We start from the raw sequence: 22,197 nt of genomic DNA, 5'->3' as shown, positions 1-22,197 counted from the left end.
CTACATTTTGATGAATCTTCCACCTAGGGAATGCTTCACCTGCTGGGGAACTGATACGGGCCTGTCAAGGCTGTGTTTGTTTGGTGAGTAAAGTGATCTGAGCCATTCCTGGAAACAGGTGTAAGCTCTCATGTTCTGTCACAAAGGTGCAAGCTGCCAAGTGACTGAGGAGTTCAAGACAGTTTTGGACTGAAGTCTGGAGACTCCCTTGAATAGTTCTGACAAGGTTCGATACTGTCACAAACCTGTCCATGGGAGGGAAGGCCTTGGTTGCTAAAGAATCCAGTGATGCCCCTATAAATTGTATGTTCTAAACAGGAGTCAGTGTGGATTTTTCCACATTCAACTGCATACCCAAGGCTAAGAACAGGAAAAGTGTTTTCACTGTGGCAGATGACATCTGTTGGTATGACCAACCCTTGAGCAGCTGTTCATCCAAGTACAGGAATAGGAGGGGGATAGCAGCAGGTAGGCAGCTACCACCGATAGGACCTTTGAAAACATTCTTGGAGCCAAGGAGAGACCAAATGGGAGCACCTGATACTGAAAATTATCCTGGTCTACAATGAAACGCAGGAACCTTCTGTGAGAAGGGTGTATTGCTATATGGAAGTAGCGCGCCTTGAAGGTCGAGGGCTGAAAACAAATCCCCTGAGTTTAGGGAAGGAATTATACTACTAGAGTCACCATCCTGAACTTTTGAGGCTTCACAAATTTATTTAGGAGTCTTAGATCTAAGATTGGTCGCCACCTTCCATTTTTCGTTCGTCCGAGGAAATATCTCAAATAGCAGCTTCTCACCCTGTGCTGAGCAGGGACTGGTTCTATCACTCAAAAGAAGAAGGGAGTTTATTTCCTATTTTAATGAAGACTCATCAGAAGGGTCCTGGAAGAGAGATGGGGAGGGGGAATGAGGAGGCAGGAGGGAGATAAAATGGATGGTGTAGCCCGATGATATTACTTCTATCACCCATTTGTCTGAGGTGATATGCTCCAATGCTTTTGGAAATAGAAGAGTTGATCTCCAAATAGGGTGAGGTGAGCAAAACATTGAAGTTGGCAAGCTAACAGAAGTGGTGGGTTCAAACTCTTGACCATCCTATCAAAACTGACGCTTTGATAATGAAGGCTGCTGTATAGATGAATCAGGTGGGTTAGACTGTCTCTTTCTCTGGAACCCTTTTTTCTAGGAGGTTCCGTCAGTCTCTGAAACCCAGAGAATTGCATCTGACGGGATCTTTAAGCCATTTGCGATTTACTACTGTCGACCCGGTCAGGGAACAAGGTCCCCTTGGGAGGGGAATTAGAGCTGCTCTTCTCAGGATGTTTAGAGGAGGACTCTGAGGATGTCCCCTTTCTGGGAGAGTGCTGTGTTGAGGTTGAAGGGGCACTAGCAGGCCCTGGGGAGTGATGTACAGGGCGGTTCTCCTGACCTGGCTCCGAAGCGGTGTGAAGGGAACATTCCATCATCACTAGTTGCAGCCTGCTTTCTTGGTTCTTCTGAGCCCTAGATTTGAGGACTCAACAGAAGGTATACTTCTGAGGGATGTGCGACTCTCCTGGGCAATAACTGCACATCAAGTGTCTGCCACTGATCAGGATAGCTTCTCTACATGAGAGGCAATGTCTAAACCTTGGTGAACTGGGCATGCCCCCCCACAGGGAGGATTTCCACAGAGGAAAAGAAATCCCTTTAAAAAACCCCTACAAACTACTACTACTACAACAAACTAAGAACTAACTAGCTAGCTAAGTTGGGATAAACAACACAGCAAAAGCCAAGGCAAACACCAAGCAGATGCTCCAAGTGCCGACTCAAACCGAGGCAACCTGATATGGCCTCAGTGCAGGGCCCGAGGATATCAGGCACTTGGCATGGGCTGAATGGACAATGCTGATGAAAATCTCCGGCCGAAGGCATGTGGGGCGCACTTGCATCTGAAGTGGAGCACCCATAGGGACAGTACTTGAAGGAGGGGGATATACATTCCCCTGCTCCCTGCCCTGCACACTTCCAACCTATCCCTTCACTCCCATCCAGCAGGGCAGTCCAACCATTTACTTCCCTCAGCATGACTGTATCCCACCCTCTTCTCCCATGCCTCTGGTCAGATTAGGGGGCTGTCTGTCATGGATATTTGTGGTAGGATATTATTTGCCAGGGTGGACTCTTTTACGGGATGGATAGTGGTTTGGATCCAGGTGACGCTATTATTTTCACACAAAAAGCAACTTGCTCTTGCTGTTGCTACAGGCTCTTAAAAGGTGTGTCTATGCTCGGTCTTCATTGTTGGCTCCCTCCCATTCTCAGGGCTGTTCCTTTGGGATGCACAGACTCTCGAGTCGTATTTCGCTGGGGTTGACTAGCAGGCTCTTTTGTTTCCAGGGCTGGCGTTCTGGAGCTAGCCAGCGCCAGAAGAGAAGTCACAAGAATGGAGGAGTCGCTCATTAAAACAAAGGATTCGCCTTGGCGTGAAAACATGCTACTTTGGGGCACACAATCTTGCCTCAGCCAATTGGTATTAAATATTTATATTGTGGTAGCACCAAGGGGGTCCAAACAAAAGCAGGGCCCCACTGTGCTAGTCAGAGACAGTCCCTGCCCCAAAGAGAAGAGCTATCCATCTAATCAGAAAAGACACAGTACAAGAAGAAACAGAGGCATAGAGCAGTGATGTGATTGCACAAAATCTCTCAACAGGCCACAGTTCCTATTTACTAGATCATGGTTAGCCATGTAGGAGTGACGTTAATAAATGAATACAATGGCCCTGATCCTAGCTGCACTGTGGCTGATTTACACTGCACCACCAACATTAAGCAGCCCTAGAAGGGGCATAATAGGCCACGGGAGGATCACCGCAATGTAGGGGGATCCTTTAGCGGCACAGCACCTCTGTAGCGTCCCCTCTGACCCTGCCACCAGTTTAGGGGATGTGGCAAGGGGAAGTGACCTCCTGTTGCACGTGTGATAAGCTGATGGCAAATGCTGCTTTCAGTTCTTTTTGCTCCTCCTTCCCCGACCCGAGGGCAATGAGTGTCCATATGCACTTCCTACAATGACTTATGCCAGTGCAGCAGGATTTGCATTCCAAGAGCCTACAGTAAGTACAGAATTATTAACGGGGCTCAATAGCCAAGACATGGATTGTTAATAAAAAACACTCCACAATATTCCTGCTATAAAGGATCTAAATGGGACTCAAACTCAGTCTAGTCTCAGAGTAAATGCCCTGACCTGCTGTTCCCTGCTTTGTAACACAAATTCAGCTATAATCAATTACTGCTTGAAATGCTCATTAAATATATAGAGAAAGCCATAGCGCATGAAAGGCCTCCGACGGTAACTGATGCACTAAAGCAGCCCGGGAAAGTCCTTTTTCTTACTAAACACTGATTTTAATCCTCGGCAGAGAGATGCAGTCACTGCATCGTGTGCTGCTAACCTTGAATTCACATTAGCAAGTGTATCAAAACTTTGCCTCCCCAGCTGAATAGTCAGTGAAGTCACTTTTATACGACTGGCTGTGTTCTCTTCCCCTCCTTCCCCACCAACCTTCTCCCTCCAAATGTTTCTGCTTTATCAATAAGGATCAAATTCTGGTCCCACTGGAGTCAAAAGCAAAACTATTGACATAAATGGGGTCACGACTCGCCAGTGTGCGCCAGGGAATGATTATAAAACAGAGAGCTAGAGACAGCCACAGATCCTCATTCTGGGTAGCTTTTGATTTACACAGCTGAGGATCTGGCCTAGAGAGAGAAATCTTTCATAACAAAATGTATTTTTATTTCCAGGATCAATTGTTGGGCCCGAAACAAATTTACATCTTAGCTTCAGTGCACGGGGGGAAGACCAGAGCAGCAGGGAAGGTCCCTTATTCCTAGCTATTTCAGAAACTTCTTGGTTGTCGTTACAATTACAGCCCACCACTGCCCATTAAGTCAAAGCAGGGCCTTTCAAAACAAAACCCAGCTTTGTTCTTGATTTCAGCAGCTGCAAGAAAAATCCCTGTTCTTCTCATTTGAGTGCCATTGAGGGATGAAAGAAAGCCTCCCTTGTGCCAGAAGAGGGCACTTTAACTACAAGCAACTATGAGTTATGCTGTCTGGTGCTGACCCAGGAAGGAAGGCAAGGGGGGCGGGGGGCTAGAGAGAAACTGCTTAACTCTACTGGAAAATAACTACAGGGAGGTGGAAAGATGCACTAAGCCAGTGGACCTCAAAATCTCCCCCTGAGAATTGACACTGAGTGTTCGCCCTCAGAGTATTTTCCTCAATGCTGCTTGGGAATCCCTAGTCACAAGAAACACTGATTTATACCCTGGGCCGCATGGATCCTGCATTCTGGGACTTATTTTGAGAAAGAAAAATGCATTCCTTTCCCTGATTACTCAATATGTGAGTCACAAGTAAGGGAGATGAGAGAGATGGGGAAAGAGAAAGAATGATGATCCCATATGTGTTAAAGTCAGATCTGGACATAGCAATTTTGTTTTGTTTAGCATAACATGCTCCTCACATGCCGAATTCAGCTATGACTGGAGACTGTTTGAGGTAGGATCACCCAGAGCTAGGATGACCAGACAGCAAGTGTGAAAAACCGGGACGGGGGTGGAGGGTAATAGAAGCCTATATAAGAAAAAGACCCCAAAATCGGGACTGTCCCTATACAATTGGGACATCTGGTCACCCGACCCAGAGTTAGGGCTGGTGTACCCCAGTCAGTCCATAAACGCCCGTAGTTGTCAAATGCCCAGATTTGCACAATCTAATTTCCAGTGGTTTGCTAAGCCGGGTTAGTCCATTTTAGCCTTCAAAGATTCTAGACACATATCTAAACCAAGCACGGATAAACTGGGGCTAAAGGTGCATTTCTCAGACGGAGCTGGCAGCTGCCTTAGTTTATTGGCAGGTCATTTATCATCTCAAGAAAAATATTGATGGCTCCTAAGATTCAGACACTCCCATTTGAAGGAGTGCTATCATTGTAGGCTGGCTGGGGGAAACAGGCAACAAAGCGAATTCCACCTCACAGAAAGACAAGGGACAGCCCGCGAAGAGAGCTCATTAAATGTGGAAGACGTGAGGAAAGGGTGGGTGTACCATGAGGATGGCAACACATCAGCCTCACCGGGGACCAGGCTAAAACTTTCAGCACAGCTGCGACATTCAGAAACATGGCAGCAAAGCATGGGGGTTAGATCTGTGCTACAGCAAACGATCCCAAACACTTCCTCAAGGGGGACTGTCACTCATAAGCAACTGTATTGTGGGGCCGGGGGGTTCGTAAGCTGATTCCAGGTCTCCTGTGTTCTGCAGCAGTGGATTTGCTCAACCTCTTTTCAATCAGGAGAGCCGAGACAATCCTTCGGCTACTGTACCAATTCCCATGGTGCCAGCAGGAACCCATGCAAAGGTTGTGGTGAAACAAGTATCTGACTACAGGAGTCATGGTAGCAAAATGTTTTAGAACATCTACTCTGGAACATTCAGCCAGCAGCCTCCCCTAGTGCCTTCCCCCAGCCCTAGGGAGCACTGAGCAAGGGTTTATTAAAAGATCCATTCAACTTCCACCGGGAACCCCAAAAGGGGCTTGTCCCTCTCCCCAGATATGCACACAGGGCTCCCATTAAAACCATTGGGATGGACAGTCACACACTATAAGGAGATCAAAATTCTAAGACGTTTGCCATTTTCATTTCAGCCACCTTAACGTGAATGTAGCCGATTCATCCAAGTGGAGCTGTGTGATTTGGGATTTACAGAAGGGAGGGGTGTATTGAGATCCACCCCAATACTTCCCCAAATAAAACCTCTGGGTAGACGAGGCAGATTTTTGCTTTTGATGCACATTACACTTAGCTGCCTGATGGCTGATTCTTAGTTAGAATTCAGCATTAGGGGTTTGATGCAAGTGACCTACAGAGGGAGGGATAGCTCAGTGGTTTGAGCATTGGCCTGCTAAACCCAGGGTTATGAGTTCAATCCTTGAGGGGGCCACTTAGGGATCTGGGGCAAAATCAGTACTTGGTCCTGCTAGTGAAGGCAAGGGGCTGGACTTGATGACCTTGCAAGGTCCCTTCCAGTTCTAGGAGATAGGATATCTCCATTAATTAATTTATTTTTATAAAATATTTGGGGCAGGGAAAGCAGCAATGGTTCAAGGCCTCCCAACTGAGATTTTGCAATGGCCATCCAAAGTAGCCGTTGTCTGGGTATTGGATAACTGTGAGCGCAGTAGTTACAGACTGGTAGAATCGTGGCAGGAGTTAAACTGGGAATGTTACGTCAAGAGGTGCTGTCGATGGAGGCTGAAGGCTGGAAGTGGCTGACGTGTTGTAGAGGAGTGCTCTGTATAGGTTCGCATGTGAGAATGAACAAGGCTGGTATTGCTTTAGCTTGGCATTTGTGAGGCTGCCTTAATGCAGCAATTTGCAAAGGAGGCAAGGAGAGCAAAGCAACAGTGCCCAAATCCCACTGACGTTCAGTTGGAGCCGAGTGCCTGACTCCTTCAGCCCCTTGGAAAATACTGCCTCAAGGACTGAGCTGACTCCTGGTGACTTCAGTGGTCTTTGGATCAGGCCCTAAATCCTGGGGCTGGAACAGTGGGGTGGGATACATATGGATTTCTTAAGCTCATGATGAATCACATGCTTGGTGATCACAGCATTTGTTTTACTGGAACACAAAGGGCCAAATCCCATCCAATTTATTCACGTAAAGCTCCCCATTGGCATGTTTTGCTTGAGTGAGGTGGGCGGGCTATTTGTGCAAATTGTTATATGCGTTACACACAGGACTAACATTATGTACCCAAATTATAAACACAGGGCTTGATTCTCCACTGCCTAGCCACTTGTATAATGACTTTCCGCTGGGCAAAGTGGGTGTAAAATAACACAACTTCAGTGCAAATGTACAGAGAAGTCTGATGTGGTAGCACTTTACACCCCCTGTCCACAGGAACAAACACATCTTCCGTTTTCTTGTCCCTTGGGTATCAGGCCCATTAAAATACAAAGATCACTTTGATCTAGTTCAGCAATGCTAGGAGATTGGCTCTGTTAACCACTGAAAATCCCTCTGTTTATTTGCCGTGGTATTTTATTCACTAGATATGGTCTCCTGCGGTGCTTTTACAAGTAACTCCCTATGTTCAGCCCTGTCACGTGATGAGAAATTGAGCCTGGGCATAAACAGATGCACTGACTTCCCTGGGAAGGGCCCCGCTATACCGCAATCTCTCTGTCTCAGTTTCCCCAAGTCTTACATGACGTTGTGCGGTGTTCTTAGTTAAGGTCTGCAGAGAGTCTTAAGATGAAAGCTGCTATATAAATGGGAAATATTAACTGATTGCATTCACCAATAGATTAAAAAAAACCAGATGTGAACTCTTTGGGGGCTTTGGAATTTGGGACTAAATAATATAAAGTAAGGGACATCTTAAGCTCCAAATCTTATAATTCCCTCTGTCATCCCAAAGCCCTGCTGAGCCTTCTGTGTAGAAAAGGGAGGAACAGAGGTGATAGCCTGCAGATCTAGGTGGAAGAGATGGAAAACGGAAAATAGTGTGGTGTGGATGTAAAGCAGCTATTGCTAATGGCTGAGAATGAAGTAAGGATCTACAGTCTGCAAAAAGTATCAAGAGATACAGACAGGAAGGGGAGTGCAAAGGGGCGTGGGAGAAACTGATGCAAGCCGAAAGGGAAAAAGCCTGAAAATTAAACACCGAGGTCCCAGAAACAAGAGACGCAGGTACAGAAAAAAACAAGGGGGGGAAAAGAGAGAAACTGTGAAGAGGAAAGAGAGTCTCACAGACATGGGGAGTCCGGTGGCACCTTAAAGACTAACATATTTACTTGGGCATAAGATTTCGTGGGTAAAAAACCCACTTTACCCGTGAAAGCTTATACCCAAATAAATCTGTTAGTCTTTAAGGTGCCACCGGACACCTCGTTGTTTTTGTGGATACAGACTAACACGGCTACCCCTCTGATACTTCACAGACATGGGCTAGTCTACACTTAAAAGTTAGGGCGACACAGCTCCTGTGCTCAGGGGTGTGAAAAATCCACTCCCTGAGAACTGTAGCTATGCCAACCTAGCCCCTTGTTTATATGTGGAAGAATTCTTCTGTTGACCTAACTACCACCGCTTGGAGAGGTGGATTGCCTACAGTGATAGAGAAACCCCTTCCATTGCTTTAGGAAGTGTCTACATTATGGCCCGAAAGCAGCATAGCTGAAGTGCTGTAGTTGTGTGTAGACATGGCCTGTAGAAGAGACATCGCAATTCTTCCATTTCTGACTTCAAAATATGCCCCAAACCCTGATTCCAATGGGTTATTTTCTTTTTATCCCGCTCCGTGGTCAGGAGAGCTCAGCGACATCTCAAGCCAACTCCCACCCTAGATCTTCAGTTCTATGGAAGTTATCCTATCGCTCATATTAAACTCACTCCCCACGGACATTTCCAACAAATTGTTAATATCTTTTAAGTCCTGCTCTCCCTTGCCATGCAGATTAGCCCTGCCCTTTCCATCGCACTTAAGTTTAGCAAGTGTTACTAATAGGAATTTAACATTTACCAAAGAATTATTTTAACTATAGGTCTAATCGCATTTTTATGGTGCTCTGAACACCCAAGAGCTTAGCTATCAGAGCCATGTGCTTAGTTTGCTCTGAAGTTGCTTATAAGACAAAGGAAAGAGACAAGTTTATAGAAAAGTACGTTCATAAGGGAAATGTACAAGACTTTAACAGTCAGCTCCCCTTTTGGAGCAGCAGGGCCCGTGGAGAGAGTTTTTCTCCCTGTTTACATCACAGCCATAACACCATGATCACTCATGCACTAAACTTTTCTTTCCCATCCCCATAAGTCGTTCATAAAAGGGTGTTGTTCAGGGTAAGGTCTGGCTAAGCTATATGTTATCTTCTCTTAGGTTTAAAAGAATATTTATCAGTAAATCCTGTAGGGGGTTTTAAAAATTATTATTAAATGGTAAATTTCACAAGCAGACAAAACATAATGAGTTATGGAGTCTTTCGCTTCTAGGTCACTGGTTTAAATCTAGCCTGGCTGGTAGCAATCAAAACCCATTGTTGGGTGTTTGATGGCTGATGTGGAATGAGCTGATGATTATTATAATCAGTTCTTAGAGGACAGCAAACCACCAGCACAATTTGGCACTCATTAGCACACTGACTGGCAGTCACAACAGAAAAGCTAAGGGCATGAGCAGCGGCGGCTCATGCCTGCGGGAGGTCGGCTGGTAACGCGGATTCGGCGGCAGACCTCCCACAGGCATGTCGCCGAAGGCAGCCTGACTGCCGCCCTCACGGCAACCGGCAGGCTGCCCCCTGCGGCTTGCTGCCCCAGGCACGCGCTTGGTGCGCTGGTGCCTGGAGCCGCCCCGGGCATGAGATCCTGCTAGCTCCTGGGCTCCCCTCGAGCCGGTCAGCTAGTGCTGAAGGGCACCTCACAGGACCGGACCCACACGGGGCCTGGAGAATGAACCAGCACTGGTCTGAGGTCTCTTGGTGGGGGAAGCTTGCCTTGCCACCATCCATGAGGCCCCTGTGCTGGGACAAAGATGATGAACAATTAGGATTATTGAAGTGGTGCTTGTGAACACAAGATATCTCAAATGCTCAGACTGCCGCTGACCTAGAAGAGTCAGGGACCGATCCGTCAGGATGCTAAGCACCTCCTGAGAGTTCAACAGCATGCAAGGGTGAGGAGTATATCTCAGAAGGTCAGATCCTTAATTTGCAAACTGACTTTTAGTTTGATTTAAAACAGGCCCCTGTGCAGGAATAAGAAAATAGCACTTACACAGCCATGAGATTGCTTATGGCACATGTGGTCTTTAAAACTCTTTGACATCGAGATAAGTGAAGGATGAATTACCCAGACTTAACCATGATTCACAGAAGGGACCATTGTGATCATCTGGTCTGACCTCCTGTATAACACAGGCCATAGAACGGCCACAAAATAATTTTGAGAGCAGATCTTTTAGAAAAACATTTCATCTTAATTTTAAAATGTATATGTGATGGAGAATCCACCACGGCCCTTGATAAATTGTTCCAATGGTTAATTACTCTCACCATTAAACATGTGTGACTTATTCCCAGTCTGAATCTGTCTAGCTCAACTTCCAACCATTGGATCATGTTATACTTTCTCTGCCAGATAGAAGAGCCCATTATTAAATATTTGTTCCCGGGTAGCTATTTTTAGATTGTAATTAAGTCACGCCTTAACCTTCTCTTTGGTAAACTAAACAGATTGAGCTCTTTGAGTCTGTCATCATAAGGCAGGTTTTCTAATCCTTTACTCGTATCTTGTGGCTCTTCTCTGAACCCTCTCCAGTTTATCAATATCTGTCTTGAACTATGGACACCAGAACTGGACACCGTATTCCAGCAGCGGTCTCACCAGTGCCAAATACAGAGACAAAATAACCCCTCTACTCATACTCGAGTGTCCCCTGTTTTGCATCCCAGGTTTGCATTAGCTCTTTTGGCCACAGCATCACACTAGGAGCTCATGTTCGGCTGATTATGCACCACAATCCTCAAATCTTTTTCAGAGTCACTGCTTCCCAGACTAGAATCCCACATCCCTTAAGTATAGCCTCCATTCTTGGTTCCTAGAGGTATACATTTACATTTTGCTCTATTAAAACACATATTGTTGTCTGGCCCATTTTACCAAGTGATCCAGATCTCCCTATATCAGTGACCTGTCCTCTTCATCATTTACCACTCCCCCAACTTTTGTGTCATTGCAACTTTATCAGTGATGATTTCATGTTTTCTTCCAGGTCAGTAATAAAAATGTTAAATAGTGTAGGGCCAAGAACTGATCCTTGAGGGAGCCCGCTAGAAACTCAGCCACTCAATGATGATTCCCTGTTTACAATTACATTTTAAGACCTATCAGTTAGCCAGATTTTGATCCATTTAATGTGTGCCATGTTAACTGTATATCATTCTAGTTTTTTAATCCAAATGGAATAGTTGTTAATTGTAAAACACTGTGGTGTCAATTTCCAAATCAACATCTACAGCTATAGCCACATGGCTCCCATTAGACTGGTAATGGGAGTCCCATGATGAAGTCTCCAAGCTGTGCTTTGAAAATACCATCCGGGATTCATGTTTTACAATTCAGCAAAATCCACAATTCCTCCCTTCTTGAACATTTGTAACAGCACGTTGCACTCCCATAGCATCTTTCAACTGAGCTAGATAAACAGATCTACATGCAAACACACACAGACTAAAACCCTCTTAAGAGGGAACTTTTTCTTACAGCTTCATTCTATGCAGAAAATCACTCTGGGGGGAAAAGGAGTTCGCAGATTGCAATATTGTAGCTTGCTCTGGACTAGCTTTCTCCTGTACTACACTTCACTAAATAGAGTTTTATTAGTTTTTAATTTGCTTTGAGCAGGTCTCCCTGTATACACCCTATATGAAGAAACAGGCAGATTCCTTCTGGGTATCGGCCAACAGCTGCAACCCTGAAAAATGTCAGCTTCTTATATCATTAACTGAGTTTCCATGGTGCCCCGAGGCAGAGAAATTGATGCTTGACAGCATTATCACTATAAAGTAACTTTACAACTCTATGATTTAACTCTATGCTTTCAGTGCTATTAAGAGCATTTGACATTATGGCTGTAAACTCGACACCCACCAGATGGGGGTGGGGGTGTGAATGGGGTTTACTTTAGTTGATCTGAGACAGAGTCTGAAGCAAAGGTGCTGAGAAAGAGCTAGGTTGTGGAAAGAGGCTGGCCAACAGGCGCTTTTGCCCCATCCGTTGTCTTACCAGCTAGACTTTAACAATGGTGGGAATCTGACATCAGCTGCCCTTTCCTGCTCAGCTCTCAGAAGGGAGCTTCCCACAGGCAGATGTAACAAGGACCAGAGCAGACGGATGAGAGGGAAAACCGGGCTCAGCAAGTACAGGTTGGGTCTTATTGTGGGGAACGGGCGGGGACTGATTTACAGACACCAGCTGGGCTAGTCTCTCTCTCTGCCTTTCCTTCCATGCAGTAATCTCAAAAATACAAGCCAAATAGTGCAGAGCTCCCTGCCTCAGCTTCTGGTCGGCTACTTCTCTCTCCCTAATTAGCTCCTGGCTGGTAATGCTTCCCTGACTGTCTGGGAATTCGCTCCCCCCTCACCCCCCGTGCCCCAGCTTATTGTTAGGCTTGGTGAAGCCTTCTCCTAGGGACCCCACTGAGGCGGTAGAGGCAAACAGGTCATCAAGACCCCTTTACGGCACCAAAAGTCCTGTGCTCCCCATTCTAGGGGATCATTAGTGTATCTCAGAAATCTCTCTCTGTCCTGTGTTACAACATGTGCCCTGAGTGCATGGTGTATTATATATTGTCTACGTTTATAGCTATAGTTTCTCATGTCTGAATGGTTATACATGGGATTTTTTTTTCCTGGTACAGGTGGAGGATGGCTCCTCCAAGCCATTAACTGGGATCCTACATGCGCTTTCTGAGGAATCGGTATGCACACTCATACTTCCTCAGGCACTAATGACCACATTCCTTTCCTGTGGCTCAATTTCTCCCTGTGGGATCTTTGCTTCTGAGCCCTCTTTGGTTACTCCTTCTGCTAACTTTTCGCTATTAAATATGGGTGAGCCAAGTAATTGCAGCTATATGCTAACAATTTTCAGTCAGTCTAAATTTCCTTAGTTATGAGTTTCAATTGCCCAAATGAAATGACACGGACTCATCTAAATTTTCATTTTGCATGCATAGACACAAATGCGCACACAGATTTCTATGGGGTGACTACATCTTGCATGTCCAAAATCATCTAGGAGATTTGGCATAATGTGCAATTATGCCTTCACTTATTTTTTTAAGGGGTGCAAGTTTTAGAGACTTACCTAGTGAAATGAAAGATATTAAGCCACTTTTCTTTGTAAATCTTTTCAGCTCTCATGTTAAAAAGCATAGATTTCATTCCTTAATTGTATACTACAGCGAAAAGACTTTACTAGAAATAATATCTAATGCTTGTACATTGCTTTTCACCTACAGATCTCCGAGCATTTTTCAACGGAAGGGAAGTATCATTAATCTCATTTTACAGATGAAGCAGAAAGAGGAAGTGATTTATTCAAAGTCATACAAGAGATCGATGTCAGGATTAAAACTCAGGTCATCCGACTTCTAAGCCTGTGTCTTATCTACTGCGCCATCTGGAAGAAATTCCAGCCAGCAAAGCTCTATTCAGCTGGGTTTGATTGTAAGGAATTGAGCAGACCCAGCTCCTACTGAAGTGAAGTAACTGTAAAGGTGTAAAATAAGAAGTCACATAACCAGGGTGATACACAATATGACGGCCCTGGTGCTGCCATAAAATGAGGACTCCTATGGCTGAGGCTGCCAGACAGCTTTGATTATGACAAGACTATCATCAAGCCCGGTCCTGCAAATCCTTGCTTATGTAAACAGTCCCATTTCAGAATTGGGCCCTTAGTTTTTAAGGGAGTATCCCCTTTGTGCTCTCCTTTTATTCTTCTTTACCGCTCCCCTACGGGCTGCCTACTTTACAGTCAGAGATCCAGTTCAGAGCTTCAAGAGAGGACCACAATGGTTAGAACATCGTCAACACGGGACCGAGAACCTGGCGCTGCTCCCTTGCCAGCCAATCATGGGTCAAAGTTCAGATGTATGTTGGATCCGAGCCCGGTCGTGCTGCATTCCTAATGGCAAGGAGCTCTGTGAGCGCTATCAGAGCTAATGAGCAGAGAGCCAGCAATTCGTTATCCCCCCTGATCCAGTAAGGAGAGGGACAGCGTTATCTAGTCTGCTCATCTGCTGATCCTTTGGTGAGCACATAAAAAGCCTTTTACGGGCATTGTGTCATAAGCCCTACAAATGCCTCATAAAACGTGGTGTTTGTTTAATGGAAGCATATCAGCTCCTTTTAAAGCATTTTTACCTGGTGCTGAGCAGACCCTTGGTGCTGCTTTTTTAATCAGCTGCTACCAAACGCGCGCATGTGTGAGAGGGGTTTTAAGTGCACAGAGAAAACCTTGTTTATTTCCAGGCAATAAACCCACAAGCCTACAATCCTCTTATTATGCCTTGCAAGCACAGGCCTTTCACTGTTATCTACAGTACATGTTATCATAGGGTACGCTGCAGAGCCGAGCTTACAGAACATATCCCTGGTGTTTCTGGTAAACCAGCTACATATCAGTTAGACGCAGACCCTACAAGCCAAACATGTATTTCTAAAGGAAGAAAATAATGAATATATAATAGTAAACGCAGGAAGCTATGTTGGTGCAATGTTGTCTGTAGAGTGAGACTAAGGAAATGCAAAAGTTAACATTTCTGCTGCAATGATAATTCAGGCCTGGTGCACATTGTAATATTGTTTATTCCTAATGTTATAAGGGACCAAGATTTTAAGTCTCATATGTTATCGTTGATGTCCTAAAATGTACACCTGAAAACATATAGCACATCTAACGTGGCTGAGTTAAGAGTTTAATACAAGTTTAATCTTGTATTTCCTTTTTATTTCAAGTAGGCAACCTCAGGGCCAAAATCTGAGCTTGGTTTCACCAGTGTAAGTCAGAAGTAACCTAGTGCCTAGTAAAGGTGGTATTTATTTAGTGTGAGCATAATACTGCATTTTAACTCTGTTTAAGTGAGAAGAGAATGTGACTTTTAACATTATATGAACTTTTAAAAAGAATTATTTCTTTGTTTTTGTGTTTTTAAAGAAAAAGAAGCAAAGCAAAGCAAAACAAAACAGCAACAACAAAACAAAACAAAAAATCCTCAGGATATTGGCCACGCTAAATGATATTAGAATTTAAGTAATACCAGTTAGTTTGAAGTTCACACATCTCTAAGAGGTGTCCATCTATCTAGATAATTATGAAAATGTCCTTGTAATCACAGAACTTTGAGCAAAGTACATGACTTACTGTGACCAGCAAAATGTAAACATATACCTAGTACAGCCAGACAGAAGTTCAGATAGACTATAGAGTCAATGGCAATGCCCTGAAACTGATGTAAAGAGACATATTATTGACATAAAAAGATCTTTTCATCCAATAACAGTAAAGTGTGATACGTAGATATACAGTACAACATCACTATTGTGAATTTATTTATCATGTACATTGAAGTTGCAACAGTGTAGCCAATGTATAGCATTTTGTGCCAAGCGCGTGAAAAGAACAGATTCAATTCAGTTAGCTCAGTCTATCCATCTGTAAAATGGATTTAATTATACTCCGCTACTTTATAGGAATATGAGGTCGAATTCATGTTAACAGAGCATTTGGAGATCCTCAGCCAGCTGGTCCCAGGAAATTGTATTATTATTATTAATACTTGCAGGACAAAATCCCTGAGTTCATATGGGACCAATTATGAACACTGAAACACGGGACAGCCTCTTGCAGTCTCTACTCATGGCTACAGAGTTCAACGGTCATAGGCACAGCCTCAGCCAAGTATTTGTCAAGCCAAAATTGGAAGCTTTGCAGAATTCTAGTTACAACATATTGCTGCCCAATAAGGCCCTGATCCCACCCCTATTCAGTAAAAAATACACCACTGATTCAATGGCTCAGACCCCAAGAGCCAAGTCTTTAAAGGCAGTTACTGTGTCACATCCTGTTCATTTCAGATTTGCTGAGCACTTGAACTCACCTGAAAGTGTTGGGACTTGTTATATTTTCTTAGTCTGTTTGCTTGACATTCTCCTTGGATGCAGCTAGATAACAAAAGCACTCATCTCCTCGGAGGTTAATCGTGTCTTTGGTTCAGAGCCATTACAAACCCCTCAACCTCTTGAACTAATTACTGATTTGCAAGCTGCTTCAAAGAGCAGTTTTGGCCTAATCTGGATGGTCCATTACTATTAATTTACTTTTGGTCACCAGTGCTTTGGCGACAAGGAGAAATCCGCCCTCACACACAGGGCTTAGGGCTTATGTGTTGACAAGCAGAGGGGCCCAGAGTTGTTTAAGTACAACCGCTCAACAGATTCCCTTAAGCAGCTCCCCATTTCCTCCTCTAATTGGGATATGGAGTTGATGAGGAAGAACAATCACAAACTGCAGCCTTTAAAGAGACCCTCAGGAGGAAAGGAAATATCAAACTCATTTGGTAGACACTGAGCCTGTAACCCCCTCACCACAGAATATCAGGCTTGGAAGGGACCTCAGGAGGTCATCTAGTCCAACCCCCTGCTCAAAGCAGGACCAATCCCCAGACAGATTTTTGCCCCCAGTCCCTAAATGACCCCCTCGAGGATTGAACTCACAACCCTGGGCTTAGCAGGCCAATGTTCAAACCACTGAGCTATCCCTTCTAGCTTGTGCTGTGGCAGTTAGCGAGTCAAACCCAGTCTGTGCTACTTTTAGCTTAGGGGTCAGCCCTGGTTTTATGAAAATCAAGCTGCCACCTAAGCTTTCCATACATCATCACCAACGATAATAATTGTGATCTGGAACTTGTTTTCTGCTCACTGGCTGCTGATGGCAATGATGTATGAAGCCAGAGCAATACAGCTCCATCTGCATACGACAAGTTGATGCCGCACAGATTAAAAAAAAAGAGTCCACATACCTGAAATAAAATAAAGGGCTGCTTTGAATAGCAAACCTAGCAAGCATGACATGTAAATCACCAAGGGAATGCATATTCAAGAGAAGCAGGATCTCATTTGTATAGGGACAGCCTGCCTCTCTCTCTCCACTAAGATTGTTCTTGATAAATAGGACTTTTAAAGGGAGAGTAAATAAGCAGTTGTCAACACACTGAGTGCCGAGTGAGGAGGGAAATTAAAGGTGAAGCTAACACACATGTTTCTAAAAGGCCAGAGAGCTGAGATAATAAGACAAGTTATTAAAACAGAATCTAACCGTGTGACAATTCCTCTCTTCAGTGCTGCATTTCTTAAGTGTTATGCTAGGCTGCTCAGGTCTGCAGTTGGGTTTGGGGAATAGAGAACTATTCCTTGGAAGCTGTTTACCTTAATGGACAAAGGAAGGGCTGAAGGGCAAAAGTAAAGATCAATTTGCTGCATCACTTGGGCAGATCCGAGCCCTCATGACCACCCACTTTTTGCTTTCACCAGGGAGAAATGATTTTCTCATCCATAAAATTTGCAAAGCTACACAGGGCAAGAAATATATAATTTTTCCAGGCGATGAAAGAAGAGGGAGTGTGGGGAAATGAAAATGGAAAACTTCAAAAACTGACTGTTTTTCATAAACATATTTTGCAAATAATTTTGCAAGAATGAAAAATGGTTCCATTTCAAACCCCAGAAAACAGAAAGACCTTCAAATTTTTAAATGATTTCCCCCCCTCCCCCCCATTGTTGACCACTTCTAGTAAAGATCGGATCCAGAGGCAGCACTGGGACCTAATAGAGCTTTTACGGTCTTTTTGCTATAGACTGGGGACAGGTAGGTCACCTCCATCTGGCATAGAAGAAGCTATGACTCACTGCTAAAGGTGTCTATTGCTCTGAGTATTAAGACAATCATACAAGTAAAGGGCTAACAGCAAAATAAGGAGTAAACTGAAACAAAGAAATGGAAGGTACATAGTGTGGGGAACAATCTTTTACCGGCAGTGGAAAGGACTATTTGCTCTAATAGGCCTTTCCCTTCTTGTATTTATATAGTGTGGAGCATCAATATTAAGGAGATTAAAGCATAAGGAACAAACACATATTTCCAGTTATGTATTTGCAACTCAGCAAACTATTAACTTTAGAGTAGGGTTTACCTTAGATGTCCAGTTCAGGTGCCCTCAAAGCACTCAGAAAGAAGGATGGATTTGTAAAGGATACAGGCTTCTTCTGTATAGGGGACAGTAGAAGTAGTTCCTCCAAGGATGTAGCTGTAGAATGAGACTTCCAGAGTATAGCAATAAGAAGAATGGTCCAATAAGCCGCCGAGGAAGCGTCGTCCTGTCCCTGCCTTCACAGCATCACGGTTGAAGGACGTGCTAGACTGCGTGGGAGAAAGACACAAGGACTAATCAGGAGAGATCATGGGCATGAATGTGTACGGCTTGGGAAGGCGATTGTATAGAAAGGTGTGAAATAGGATTGGCAAAGCTCATGTGTCCTGATTCTCATTTATATACTAACCCACTTCAAGGTCCCTTTAACATACGAACATAAGAATGGGCATAATGAGTCAGACCAGTAGCCCATCTAGTCCAGTATCCTGTCTTCCAGCATTGGCAATGCCAGGTACTTCAGAGGGAATGAACAGAACAGGCCATCTTTGAGTGATCCATCCCTCGTCACCCACTCCTAGCTTCTGGCAATCAGAGGCTAGGGACACCCAGAATATGAGGTTGCATCCTTGTCCATCTTGGCTAATAGCCACTGATGGACTTATCCTCCATGAACTTATCTAGTTCTTTTTTGAACCCTGTTGTAGTTTTGGCCTTCACAACATCCACTAGCAATGAGTTCCACAGGTTACAGTGCCAGAATGGTATAAAGACACCTTAGTATAAATGAGAATCAGGCACATGGAGCTTAAGATTCTGTTCACACTGTGAATTACCTAACTAGCTTGAGTTCACAAGTCTTTTTATGGTGTAATTTAAATCTTTTACCCCTGCCAAGGATACCATTCTGAAATCATAAAAGGAAGCCCAAGCTCTATAATAGGCAAAGCAGAACCCACCCAATTTTCCCCCGAAAAGCTAAGCTGGAACAGATGTCTGGGCTTTATAGAGTATATATTGTAAGTTATCATCTCTATCTTCCCCTGTCTGCCCCTTCTTTCCACAGACTCTCCTAAGCAAAATGTAAACCCAATAACATTTGAGTTCCAGTCAAACTTTCTAACGTAAGATGTTTGAGTGGGTCTGAAATTAGACCAAAAACATTTGCCCTTCACTAACTCAAAGTTTAACTAGCTTTGGCTAACTACTTATTTAAAAAAATAATAATCCTGCACTGTTCTAAAGCGCAAGTAACAGTGTAAAACACAGCAGATTGTACGACTGCTGAAGAATACAATAGTATTTTTTGGTAAGGTGGCCAACCAATGAACTTCAAAGTCAAACCCTACTTTGATAAGACACCATCTAGGGTTTAAAGGCAAGCTCAGTCTCCATTCCTGTTCAACTCTTGGGGTCTAGGGCACTACTTCCAGTGTGGTGATGTATTTTGCAATGTGCACTCTTCTCCTATAGGGATTAGGCCCAAAATAGCAGTTCCTTTCATACAGGCCACTATCCAATGGTGATAACCATTAGGCAGTACCAATCTGGGCTGAACATGAGCCAGTGACTCAAGAGCAAAAGACTTACTAGGTCTTATTCTGCTTTGCTCTAGTAGGTTCAAGGGACCTTACATTTCCACCCACTTTGAGGCCCTTTTACATAGCCAGGGCAGTATAAAAGGCCCTTAATGTAACTGAGAATTCAGGCTGCCACGTCCATTATTAATTCCTGGAGCCAGCCAGTCCCTTTTTACCATGTTTGTTACCCAACATCACAACAGGTGTCGAGCCTGACTGTTACTGAAAACAGAGAAAATGAGAATTTTATTTATTTATTTATTAAAAAATAATCTAGCTGCTCGAGTTGTTTCATTTCCTGCACCTAAAACTGAGAAGATAACACTAATATTCAAACGCACAGCAATTTTTGATCAATAGGGTATACAGGATTATATAAACAAAATAAATGTCTTCTGCTTTGTTAGGATTCTGCATGTTTTAAAGTCTAGCGTGTTATAAAAGTAGGATTTATAGGCTAATTGGAATAAAATGGAATCCAGTTTCTTATTAGTATTACATTTAGAAGCTTCTGAATGGGACTTCTTGTAATCTTTGCACTGATATCACTTTTGTTTCTTTGTTTTGTGGTAAAGGATGCACAAAATATATCCCGCTTAACGTATTCTAGGTGCTTTCACGGTAGGTGATGCAAGACTTAAATATGCACTGAATATCTATGGGGGGTGAGGGAAATAGAAAGGAAAGTGGAGTTAATAAGGACTGAAGTTGAAATTAATCATGAAATTGACATGGAGTAAAAAGTCAAGACCCTCTCAAAAAAGGAAAGCATTCTGACTTCCTCAGAGCTACGGAGCCCAAGACCTTCTGGCATTCGGAGGTGAATCACTCCAGGTTTGTTTCATCAGTTAATTAGAAACATGAAGAGGAAGAAGAGCACGCTAAATGCAGTGTTAGCTACTGAACCTTAGTGGACTGCTCTTAGTGGATTGTGCTTCCCATTAAGAGAGAACACGAGAACATTCCCTGATCCTTTTTGTTACAAACGATTCTCTCGGATGTTGATCACAGAAAGAAGTCCCAAACATTTCAGTGATGAGTTACCATATAGCTCTCATTTTGGCCAACACGAGAAAGAAGCATGAAGAGGTTGTGACGCCTAATGGTTAAAGTAAAGAATTAGCTCCAAGAGCTCCCTGGATTCTAATCTTTTCTGAGTCACTAGCTCCCTCCGTAACCTGGAGCTAGTTACTTAATCTTCTTCTCGTGCCTCATCTTGGAAATAGGGCAACAAACATAACCTCACCAATAACTAGATGCAGCATTTGAGCTGGTTTCCCTATGACAAATAAATAACCACAAAAAAATTACAGGTATATAAACAAATAGGTCAAATTATACATGAATGCATAGTGCCATGGAATCAAGGGACTACAAATAAATTGTGGGATAAAGTAAGACCCATGCTGACAGTCATCTGCTGACCACCTATGCTATCAGCCAGTAAAATCTCATTTCCAATGGGAGTTACACCATATTAACCACACTGTAGGATGCAGCCACCTGTGATAATGTCTATGAATAGTTTGGGCCCTTTAGAAACCAATGACAGGTTTCCCCATATACTAATATGAAGGCTGGATTTACCAATCCCATCCTCTTATCGCTCTGAGGCAATGCATAGGAACATACTAAACAACAAAGTTCAAGTTCAAACCAAAGTATGGTCACAGTTAAGCAAAAGTGTTCAAAATTGTGTCTAAATTTAAGCACCTAAATCTTTTAAATAAGTGGCCCTATTGTCAAAAATGTGGCACTTTCCAGGGCCTACCAGTAAAGTCAATAGATGCTACTGTGTAGAGCCGGTCAAAAGTTTTTGACTGAAACTACCTGCCAAAATGTTTTTTTGAAGGGAAACTTGTAAATGAAACAAAACTTCTCCAAAGATGGAAGAATTTTAAAAGGTTACGGAGTGGAGAACAGAAAAAGAATAGAGAAAGGAAATAGTGAAGAAAAAACCCAACCCAAACTCTGGACATTATTCACTTTATTACATTCAGTGGCAAAAAAGTGGGAGGGAAGAGAGGAAATATGGGGAAAATGAAATTTTCAAAATAAAAATATCGAAGTAAAAAAAGTTCCATTTGAAATCCTGCAAAACGAGGGTTGAAATGACTGAGAAATTTCAAATTTTTGAATGAAATGTTTTTTTTCGAGAAGCCATACTTCTGGGAGCTCAGCACATTTGAAAAATGAGGCCATTCATGGACTAAGGATCTTAATGTAAGGCCAAGATTTTTTAAAATGGGGCTCTATGGGAACACAGGCAGACTGATTAGATGCCCTGATTGCATGATTTGACTGGGCGTGTTTTAGAACTGCTTTTTTGGGGGAGGGGGGTGAGGGGAGGAGGAGGCTCCTGCACCAGGATGAGTTGGACAGAACAAAAACGTTTACATTTGGAGACAAACTAGAACAAAGAAACCCCATGTACAGCAGTGGAGGGGTTTTAGCCCTCAGATTTGTACAGCAGAGTCCTCACTGATCAAGTCAGGACAAGTAGACGGGAAGTGTGAAAATACAGGGCATTTGGCTGGGACGCTGAAGAAATGGTACAGAATGAACTAACCTGCAGAAATGAAAATTCTACCATGTAGGCAATCTGGGCATGCCAGAAAAAGGGGCATGCGGTTGCACGTGGATTCAATAAAGAGATCAAATGTATTTTTGGTGGGATGAGGTGGGATACAGGCTCAGGCAATGCAGGTAATGTCAGTGGCGAACTAGTCTCTTGTTTCCCTGGGAGACTCTATTATCCTGAATCCCTTGCAATGCAAAGTCATCATTAAGCAAATGCAGTGAGCACGCACAGCAGGAAAGTAGCTAAACAAATATTTATTT

The 22,197-nt window shown here is 43.6% G+C and overlaps 1 protein-coding gene across 1 annotated transcript in view; it reads right to left on the bottom strand.

Annotated features, from left to right (window-relative positions):
- The window catches only part of LOC112118973 (cytosolic carboxypeptidase 6), a 1,367,858-nt gene that overhangs the window by 98,745 nt on the left and 1,246,916 nt on the right, over window positions 1-22,197 (bottom strand). Inside the window, exon 12 of the mRNA XM_026651876.1 lies at window positions 17,883-18,045. Within this exon, the coding sequence (XP_026507661.1) occupies window positions 17,883-18,045 (163 nt within the window). The remainder of the gene's footprint in view (window positions 1-17,882; window positions 18,046-22,197) is intronic.

This window comes from Terrapene carolina, unplaced genomic scaffold (assembly GCF_002925995.2).
Source record: "Terrapene carolina triunguis isolate 2854851 unplaced genomic scaffold, T_m_triunguis-2.0 Scaffold104, whole genome shotgun sequence".
NCBI classification, from domain to species: Eukaryota; Metazoa; Chordata; order Testudines; family Emydidae; genus Terrapene; species Terrapene triunguis.
Note: the sequence above shows the minus strand (reverse complement) of the source record. Positions and strands in the feature narration are given on the sequence as shown.